This window comes from Netta rufina, assembly GCF_964035555.1.
Source record: "Netta rufina genome assembly, chromosome: Z".
Taxonomy (NCBI): domain Eukaryota; kingdom Metazoa; phylum Chordata; class Aves; order Anseriformes; family Anatidae; genus Netta; species Netta rufina.
Window position 1 is genome coordinate 7688920 of NC_140126.1, and position 11006 is coordinate 7699925.

Sequence of the window (11006 nt, forward strand, 5' to 3'; positions counted from 1 at the left end):
ATCCAACACAGTGGGAAAAAGTTGAACTAAATTCCTCCGTATGTTCTATGGGCTAAGAACATGCACACAATTACTGCAGCACAGCTAACACAAACAAATTCAATGCTCTGTTAACCTAGCCAGTTTTCTGTGCAGGTCAAATCTTTTCTTGCCCAAAACAAATTCTCACGTCCTTATAAGCATCTCTGAATTTGGAGTTTCACTGAGACCAACTGACTTCACTAAATGGGCAAAGCTTAAAAACACTAAATAATTCAGATTGAAACAAACCTTTGGAAATCATCTCTGCTAATTCTACACTCAAAGCACAGATATTTTCGAAGTTTAATTATGTTTCTCAGGGTTTTCTCTAGTCAATTTCTGATTATTTCCAGGAAAGCAAAGGAGTGCTAGATGAACATTTACTTAAAGCAAATCCAGCTTGTGACCACTCAATTCAAGGTAACTTCATATTACAATTCTTACAGTGTTTTAGCTTACTCTAAGAACAAAATCAAAATAAACATAATTATTTAAGTTATTAGTAAAGGACTTTAAAGAATTTTGAAAGGAATTTTAATTCAAAAAATATTTTCAATTCATGCCAACCTATTTCTTTAGCTGATTTTAACAGCAACAGTGCTTCCCCACCAACAAGCTCACTTCCATTTCTCTATTCTAGGAACAATGCACATTAATTAGTAAGAATCTTCCAGTTCAGATTTCACTTTATTTTCACTATCCCAGCCACAGCCAGTTTACAGTCTACACTTAGTGCTAAAGTCGCCTGCTCCAGTCAATTTCAGTCAACTTTAATGTCATTTCCAGCACCATACTGAATTTACTGTCTTTCCCTTCCTGCCCTAAACTGCTACTATGCATATTTGTATTTCCCCATGCTCTTTGCTCATTACTGCCACATAAACCTGCTTCTTTTCAAATTTTACACCCCACACTATACCTAGTTTGCTCTTATCTTCCATAACATACCTAAGAAACCTTGAGATTGAGAATGAAATCTACAGTCATAATTATTGGACTACAGTGAGTGAGAAAAGTATTTTTTGTATGAAAAAAAAAAAAATCATTGACTCAATCTTTGAAGAACATCTATACTAGTTTCTACTGGCATTGATGTTGGAAAATACTAATAAAATCTTTCTGATGTGTTAGTATCAGGGAAAAAGTACCACATATGAAATACCATGACATTAGACCTCCTAGATAAGACTCTCTGCAGTGAGCTGTGACCATACATCTTTTTCCACACTAAACTCCAACCCCGTATCAACTTGATATTCTGAAGGGTAAAGGGATGCACTGTCCTGCAATCTTGCAGAATTCATCCCAGAGCTAAGGCCACTGCAGAAGTTAGCCTTGTCCATATTGCTGTGTGCTGTACAAAACTTCTTTCACGAAGTCAAAGAAAGTTTTCCCAAGATAGATGCATGTTTTGCTTTTATACTTTGCAAGCTGGACTTAAGACCATGACTGTAGCTGCAGTGTTAGTATCACCATTTGGTATTGTGTATACCCAGATCTGTGATTCTCAACCTGTGTAACATAGAAAACTTTTCCATGTTAAAATTTTAAGAATCCCAGAATGGCTGAGGTTGGAAGGGACCTCTGGAGGACATGTGGTCTAAACCTCAGCCCAAGCTAAGACACCCAGAGCAGGATGCCCAGCTGTCCAGATGTGAAGACCACCAAGGAGAGAAACTCCACAACCTCTCTGGGCAACCTGTGCCAGTGCTGTCACCCGCACCGCAGAGAAGTGCTTTCTGATGCTCAGAGGGAACCTCCTTCATCTTGGTGGCCCACCAAGGTTGCCCTCAGTTGGGCTCTTTTCAGTATGTCCATGCCTCTCATGTACTGAGGAGTGAAGAACCAGCCAGGCACAGTACTCAAGGTGTAGCCACACCAACACTAAATAAAGGGGAAGGATCATCTTCTCCTGACTTGCTAGCAAGACCTTGCCTAATGCAGCCAAGAACTCCTTTAGCCTTCTTCACAGCAAGGGCACGTTGCTCACTCGTGTTCAACTCATGCTGCTGACTCATGTCCACCAGGACCTCTAGGTCTTTTTCTGCAGAATTGCCCCCCAGCAGGACTTTGTGATTCTTCTTGTTGAACTCCATCAAATCCTTGTCAACCCACATCTCCAGGCTGTTGAGGTCCCTCTGGATGGCTGCATGGTCCTCTGGTGAGTAGACCACTCCTCCAGTTTGTATCAGCTGCACATTTACTGAGGATGTACTCTACCCCATTGTCTAGATTGGGAAGGAAGATGTTAAACAAGACTGGACCCATTCCAAAACACAGAGGCATCGAAGAGTTATGAGGGCCCAATTCTACACTGTGAAATCCGCTAAGCTATAGTATAGCTTAAAAAAATAAAAAAGTGTGCTTGTAGGTATATTCAAGAAACAATTCAAAGCCTCTTCTGTGCTGCACAAAAATCTTCACCAAGGAAACTGCAGCAGTGTTTTTGATATAGAAGAAGAAATATGGTCTCTAGAAGTGTTTTTTTTTTTTTTTTTTTTTTTCCCCATTTTGAAAGTCCTTATTCCTTTCTCCACGTGATGGTAGAACACTTCAAATTATTGTAGATCACAAGCTAGCCAGGAAGCAGATGTTGCTGATCAATAGCAATTAATGAAGAACTGGTGTCCACTTAGCAAAACATTATTGTCCAGTTCCAAAATAATAAAAGTTTGTCTAGTTTAAACAGCTATATAATAAAGATTGGCAAGTGAGTAGTATCCTTCCACAAAAAACAAGCTTAGATGGGAACTTTTAACTGTTAGATCTAATACAGCAGAACCCCCACCCCTCTTGTTAGTTATTTTTGTAAATGAACACTGATGGAAGGCTTGGATTTCCTGTGATTTATCTTCCTAACAATGACAGAGAACTAAGAGCACTTAAATTTAAGAAACAAATACTAAATCCTCCTCTGGAGTACACTTTGCTTTTGCCCTTTTCCAGATATTGGCCTTTTCTATTAAAAATAATTGAGGCTTTGCTAAAAAATTACACTGAAAGTAGAAAGCTTTATTTATTTAATGCTTTATTTCTTTTTTTTATTATTATTATTATTATTAATATCAAGCAAATGTAACACGTGGATATAACGCTGTCTGTTTTACCAGATAACTTCAGGTGACTTGAGAGTATAAGATACTTTATTTTCCTCATTAGGACATCTGTGGAGCAAGCCATGCATTAAGAAACTTAATATAGTATCTTTTGCTATTATTGCCAGAGGAATTAACTTTCAAAAGAACACAGAATTTCTACACAGGGTATTCAGCATGTGAAAGGTAACAAAGAATATTACAAAAAAGGCTCCCTATTAGCCTTGTGTTTCACCACACAAACTTATTTAACTTAAAAATGAATTACAGCTCACATGCACATAAGACCATAGAATATAAAAATGCTGATCTCCTATGCATGTGTACTAACAACCAATACATAAATTTTAACTCTGCTGCTATTCCAGCTTGGTTTAGAGCATTGAAAACTCTTCCTAGAGGCAAAGGACATTCTTGTATTTTCATTTTTAGCGTTCTGAAGAGTGCTATTTGGACAGAGATTTTAGAGTAAGTCTAAAACCAATTGTCTCAACCCAAATTACCAGCTTCCTCAGAAACAACAACTTCACTATGTTTCTTGCATATTTTTTCATTTAAATAAGTGATTTACATGACATCTTAGCACAACATTTGAGCTACTCAAACATAATTTTAAAAATACAAATATCTAGAACTTAAGACAAAAAATAAGCTTTATTTCTTGAAAATTCCAACCTTTTCAAATATTTTAATATTAAGGAAACTGTACTTATTGAGACCCAACTGTGGGATTTTTCAAAGTTTCATAGACTATTCTATCAATAGCAGAATAGAAAATGTCTGTCTAAAAATATAATTCTGCAGTTTTTTCTTTCAATGACATCAAGATTGAAATGAGTACGACCTAACTCTGCAAAAACTACATGAAGCGCTACAACCTGCTGCTTCTACAGAGAAATGGATAAAGTGGCACTACTGAATTAACTGGTCAGATGAAGTTTCAGATGTGTTAATGAAACTTGGGCAGAGTGAAAAATACTAAACATTTTTCTCCTGAACGATAAACAGCATAAAACACTGAAATAAGATATTCAGTTACAGTAAGTTAGTTTGTATTTTAGAAGAGACTTCTGTTTTTCTGTAGCCTGTCACTCAATGTAAGCATCAAACTTTAATGAAGATTTAATATAATTTTTTTATTACTTCAACAAAATTTATTACTTCCTATTATCACAATTCTGTGAACAGAATATTGATTGTAATGCAATTCACAAAGAATCCAACTGGAGACATGAAGATATGCAAGTGTACAACTCTCTTGGATCCTGTTAAATTTTAGCAGCTTCTGGTAATGCATTCTACAGTCCAACTACACATGACCTGAAGAAGACATTTCCTTATAGCAATTTTAACTTTCTCTTCCTCTTCCTTGTTTCTAAAAACATCTTTGTATCATTCTATTACAAGAAGTACCGACTGCAACTGCATAGCTAAATCATATGCTATCAATAATTCATCTCAAAGATGAATATGCTCATGCTTTTAATATACCTCTACCATTTAATCTTCACACTCATTCTCACCACCTTCTTAAGCCAATCAAATCAGATAATGTTTCTTCTCTCTGTACCTCTGACCATAGCTGCAAGCATCTACAACAGTGATGCAATATACACTCTGTATCTACCACCCCCACACTCAGTTGCACACAACAGACGGCTCATCCCTATATTGCTTTCTTCATTATCAAAACATTACTTTTCTTCAAGTCTAGTTAACAGCCACGTTCACAATGATAGCACAACAGAAGAAGAACTGAGCTCAAGATGTCACATCTGCCTGAAAAAATACCAACTACTAACATTTTCCCTGTCAGAAAAAGACACACTAAAATTGGCAAATTCTCTATTAGATGATAGAAACTTCAATAGTATGGAAAAATGTATTCAATTCTCAAAGCACTCTATATTTCCTGCCTTTAGCTGCTACTTTGCTTTTCTAGGTACCAATAATGCAAATGCACTTCACCCTACCTGGTGACAGACAAACTTTACAAATAATTTAACACCTCAGAGTTACAATCAATCTATTTTGAGGTTACAACTACGAAAGACTTTAGAATCAACTGAAAGTTTCCCCAAGCTCTTGGTTCTTAAAGTCACAAGCCTTTTGCAAATTTCACTTCATTGTCAGACTTCTCTCCTACAAACGACAAAGTTTTCTCTTATTACTGAGGCACCTTTCCTCCCCAAGCACCACCACCTCCCTGTCAATAGTCAACTGCAGAACTGGCACACAGCCTACACTAACAGACCCAGAGCTCCATATTGCCTTAGTGATGTTGGCACATCTCACTTGAGGGTGGCACTTCACTGGTTTGGAAACAAGTCTATCAAAATCTTTGCATAAACAGCAGTAGCTTATTGGACACTTCTTGTGTACATTAAGCAAGATGGAATAGCAGGTTTAAGACTACCATAGATTGAGCAAAGGAGAATCAGCAATACAGGCACCTTGATCATATCAAGAAGTTCATTTCACTAAAAGTGCACATCCTTTAAGATGTGATGCAACTCAGAGCAGCAAGGGTCATAAAATTCACAGATTGTAAAAATTGTAAATGCTTTCTATCTGATATAAGTAGGTTCATCCTGTGATAAAATTATGATTACTTTTGTTCCCCATTCATTTTAAGCACAGCACCTGAATGCCACACGAGCTAGAACTGTAAGAATTCACTTCCATATGGCTGCCTAGAAGACTGCATGTTAACCTAAACTCACAAGTGTCATGATTTGCTCTGGACCCAAGCAGCTTCCTTTGCCCTTATGTGTTACACCTTGCAATATTGAATGTACAATATTCACGCTACTTGAGAGCAATTTGAAGTTAACAAATCACTCCTAACTACCCAAGGGTCTCCCATCTATGACCTGTCTCATTACAGCAAAGCCTTGGTAAGAACATCACTAAGATGAAATTCAAATAGTTACTCTATCTTCTTGAAACCAAAGTTTTAACGCGAGGTTGATTAAATGAGACCATTACATTTGCAAGCAAAGAAAAGCTCACTTCTCTATCCAAATGTTTCTCAATGCTCTCATCTTTCCACCAGCATCCCCATATTTTAATCAGCCAACTTTAAAATAAAAGTGTAACAATGACTCTGCAGCATCAAAATAAGAATGCCTTGTTTTTTTTTTTTTTTTTTTTTTTTTACTTGTGAAAGACAAGCCAATACTAAGCTCTTCATTTCAAACCGAAGACACACAGTGGTTCATGTGAGCTACAATGTGCACACACACAAGAGAAGAATAGTGGTATCACCAAATTACACATTTATTTCAGACTCCTAAATAGATTAGAACAGATACTGAAAAAAGTAACAGATGAGTTTTGCACTGCACGCAGATTTATAACTTTAGGTCGTAATACCACCATCAGCAGAAAGTACAAATTGTAAAGCTATTCCAATATTCAGAGAAATTTCCTGTATGGGTATTTGCATAATCTGATTCTTCTCTCATTAAGTCATGATATTATTACTGTGCAGTTCACAGAAGAATTCTAAATGAAGCGGGCAGCAGGAAATTTTATGCAGTAACAACATTGAAAGGAACAAGAATGCTTCTAATCCATTATTTATAGGTTTAAAGGGCACTTAGCTCTTTTGCTGCCTTTGATTAAGTATGAAATGAGGTAAGATTTCAGATGTACTTTATGAAAACTAATATTTATGAACAAATAAAAAAGACATCTATTCCCTTTCTTATCTAGCCAATTCAGGAGCTATACTGCTTACATGTCACAACAGTAAACATGTTATCAACTCCTGAACACTCTGCTCATGAATCTCCAAAACCCAAGATCTAACATATGTGCAGCTACTGATCATTCACTCAGCACACGAAGGATGAGACAATATTTAAATGATCCACCATGGCCACAAACGACCCAGAATCACAGGAAGACATGCAGTGATTTCTATGTCAATAATAGCTTCATCATCTTTTCATTTCTTGACCTTAAGAAGCCACCTCCTTGAGCCCAACGCTTTTAATACGTTGTGTCTTCACTACCATTAATGTGAATCAGACTTAACATTTTGAGAAAAAAGAATTCCAACAGGCTTCATACCGGTCATCTATGAGCCTGCAATTAAGTACAGAAAACCTCTGCTGCAAACACCTTTCAACTATCAATTAGTATGTCAGATTTTCTCCTCTGAAACTGTATCTCAGAAACTACTTAGACCCTCTACTTTCTGATGCAAAGTTCTTTTTATTCCCATCTGCATGTTTTCAACAGAAAATTTAACGGTTTTGCACTTTGAGATATTCCAAGAAAGGCCTATATCCTACAAAGAACTGCAAAGACTTTTTTGCACTTAGCTGAAGTGCTGAACAAGATTCTACAAATCATCATAAAGAAGCACTGATATTCCCTTTAAAGTCGTATCCTGAAGTCCTCCCAATGCACCAGAATTTTTGACAGCCATTTTGTCAAGAGAGAAACCAAAAATGTGACTAATCATGTTTATTATGAACATTTCTGTTACTTTCTATAAAACCCAGAGCAGTAAAACTTATGTCCTGGTTTCAGTTAGAACAGAGTTAATTTTCCTCCTAGTAGCTAGTAGGATGCTATGTTTTGGCTTAGGATGAGAAGAGTGCCAATAACATGCTTATGTTTTAATTGTTGCAGAGCAGTGCTTACACCGAGGACGTTTCAGCTTCTCACTCTGTCCTGCCAACGGGCAGGCTGGGGGTGCAACAAGAGCTGGGAGTGCAGCAAGAGCTGGGAAGGGTCAGATCTAGGACAACTTGTAACTGGCTTATCACAAAAAAGAATAAAAAAAAAAAAGTCCGCAGTTGCAAGTGTCTGATTTTCCCTCCTAAACCACCTGTTATTTTGATCAACTTTTTTAAATCCACAGACTACTTTTGTGGCCAGAAGTCTTCTGTGGATTTATGAGGCCCACCTGTGTGTTAGCTAGCAGATAAACATTCATCCGTATTCTCTACAATCCTGGATTCTGATGAGGCAGGAATTTTAGTATTTTTATATATTGTGATACTTTGAATACTGGTAACAAGCTTGAAGAGCATTTTGCAATATTACATCTTCAATTATCTTTCCCTGATGGCCTCTATCTCTACCTAAAACATACTAGAGTAGAATATACATTTTGTAGCACTCAGTAAATAAGCCACTAAGGACCTGTCAAATCTGCTTTATGAATCTAAGACCCCCTTTCAGCTGCTCCAAGTGATTTCTGTGGTTTTTGATCAAAGTATTCAATTTCTCTCTTAAGAAAGGACTGCTTTAATACTGGTTGCTGTGTCTCATCACTTTCAGACACAGTACACATTCAAACCATTTATAGGACACAAAGTCTTACTGATATACTTGTGGTAGGAAAGGGGAGAAACCATCTTTTGATCAGTTTTTCCATTTTCTCAAGAACGCATTTATGATTAACTATGAAAACAGTTTTGAACTTGAACTTTATTCCAATTACACACTCTAATATTACAATGCAAAAGGAAAGTTCAACTGAGCTGTTCAGGTTCTTAAGTCTATATACCTACCCCCTCAGCTTCACAACAAAAGCAAAAATAATTTTAAAAATTCATCTCCATAACTGCAGTCATATGGACCTCACAGTTTATTATTCATTAAGAATCATTCATTAAGATCATTTCTTAAAAAAAAATAAAAATAAAAGAAAATCCACTATGCTATTTAAATTCTGTTCTACAACCCATGAGAACCCAGTTTCAAATTTCACTATAACTGTCAAGTAACACATAAATACACCATGAGCACCTCATCTTAAAAGAACTAGTAGATGTGCTAATTTTAATCCCTTCCTTTAAATATTCAACATTGAAGATAAATGAAAACAAACATATTTTATATCTATTTCCAGGAAAGAATAGATGCACCGACTTTAGCATCATTGCAAGACCTCTATAGAACTGTACTCTCCTGAAACTACACCAGGTATGCAAGTTTGATTTGCTTGTTAACAATGGTTAACATTAGCTTTTTTAACAGTAATCACATTAGCTTGTTAACATTTGCATTTGTTTGTTAATAACCTCTGATATATTTGCTTTATTACTACATTTTTTCTATTAGTCAAGACTTAGGTGTTTAGGGCGATCTTTATTAGAGATGTATAAAACAAATAATGGGGATTAAAATGTTGGCTTCAAGGTACTACTCCAATACAAATCAAAAATGTAAAGATGTTTCTGGTTATATAACTTGCTTTTTTTTGTTGACAAATTAAGAGCATTCATTTCAGAAAGAGACAATAGATGCTACCAATTATCACTTTTTTGTTTTTCAACTCCGATACACAGCCTTTGATGCACAAAGATACCAAGATTTAAGGGAGTACGTCATGCATTACATAAAAGAGGTACAGTTTCAGATCCCTGAGCTCCACTCCAAGACTTTCCCCTGGTCCTAGATAACCAAGTAAGGAAATCTTTTTAAAAAGGTGCTTGCTTGGCCATGAAAGTACGTTCCCTATTTTCTCAGGCAAGCATTAATTACAACATTGCTTCAGCGAAACGAGACAATCCCCCGTATTTCCCTGAGCTTCAGCTCTTGCCCTATCCATCCAGTCTCCCACCAGCTGGGATGGTGTAATTTTAAAGGATTCTGTCCTCCCACGCTGACAGAGGTGGGGGCAAAGACCCCCGGGGGGGGGGCAAACCCCGTCCTCCCTGCAGCTGAAGGAGATGGGCCCGGGGGCGGCAGGCGGTAATTCGCTGGTGTTGTTGACTGCAAGTGGCCATTTTAACGTTAAAGGCCTCGGGACCTGATGCTGCCGCTGATCCTCCTCCTCCTCCTCCCACCGTGGTGCCCAGCTCCACCTCCCCACCCTCACACCACGGGGGACGCGGGTGGCAGCAGGATAAGCAAAACACACCCTCGGGCGGGGCAAGGCGAGCAGAAGGGTCCCTGGCACCACCACCCGGGGGGGTGGGGGGGGGGGTTGGGACGGGGACGGGGTGCGGAGGAGGCCCCCAAAAGGGGGGCAGCGAGCCCCAGGCTCCCCTCGGGAAGGGGGGTGCGGGGAGGGGGGGAGGCTGCGGGAGCTGGAAGGGAGGGAGCAGGGGGAGAAGGGGGCTGCGGGCCCGGGCGGAGGGGAAGGAGGGCGGGGCGCGGAAAAAGAGTGAAGCGCATCGGCGGTTACCTGTACTGAGCAGCAGCCCCGCTGTGGGTGAACCCAAAGTAGTTGCCGGTGGCCATTTTGGCATCTTCTCCCAGCCGGCCGGGCACTGCGGCGGCGGCGGTAACCGACAGGAGGCGGCGGTCGGGGCCATGACAGGAGTAGGGGAGGGTGGAAGGGGGGGGGATAGAGGTGGAGGAGGAGGAGGGGGTGAGGGGGAGAAGGGGACAGACGGACAGGGGACAGACAGAACGAGCCCGGTCAGCCGAGGCACCTCAGCACCCCCCCCCCCCCCCCCCGCATCCCCTCCCCCTCATCCCTTCCCCTCACAACCTCCCCCCCCCCCCGCATCCCCTCCCCCTCCCCCTTTCCCCGCTCCCCTCACGGCCGCCCCCATAACCCCCCCCCCCGCCCCCCCCAGCGCCGTTACTCACCATAGGTGAACGAAACTACCGGGCATATGGGAATCATGAGTCCGAGCTGGCGGCGGCGGCAGCGGCGGCGTCTGAACTCTCAACTCTCACCCCCCCCCCCTCCCGCCGCCTCCTCCTCCTCCTCCTCCTCCACCACCTCCGCCTCCTCCTCCTCAGCGCCGCGCTCGCTGCCTCCCTCCCTCCCTCCCACCCACCTACGGCGACAACGGCGGAGTGCGGCCGGGCCGGCGCCGTGCGCACCCAGAAGATGCGCGCGGGGGGCGCTGGGAGTTGTAGTCCGCCCGCCCGCCCGCCCGCGCCGTGAGCGCCGCCGCAGCTCGGAGAGCC

At 40.5% G+C, this 11006-nt stretch overlaps 1 protein-coding gene across 3 annotated transcripts in view; it reads right to left on the bottom strand.

The window, feature by feature from the left end:
- The window catches only part of ZFR (zinc finger RNA binding protein), a 47725-nt gene extending 36971 nt beyond the window's left edge, over window positions 1-10754 (bottom strand). For all 3 annotated transcript variants that reach the window (XM_084305404.1, XM_084305403.1, XM_084305405.1), the window contains exons 1-2: window positions 10680-10754; window positions 10270-10354 (exon numbers count right to left, since the gene is read on the bottom strand). In XM_084305404.1, coding sequence (XP_084161530.1) covers window positions 10270-10354; window positions 10680-10716 — 122 coding nt within the window. In that variant the 5' untranslated portion in view covers window positions 10717-10754. The remainder of the gene's footprint in view (window positions 1-10269; window positions 10355-10679) is intronic.
- Between the last annotated feature and the right edge of the window lie 252 nt (window positions 10755-11006).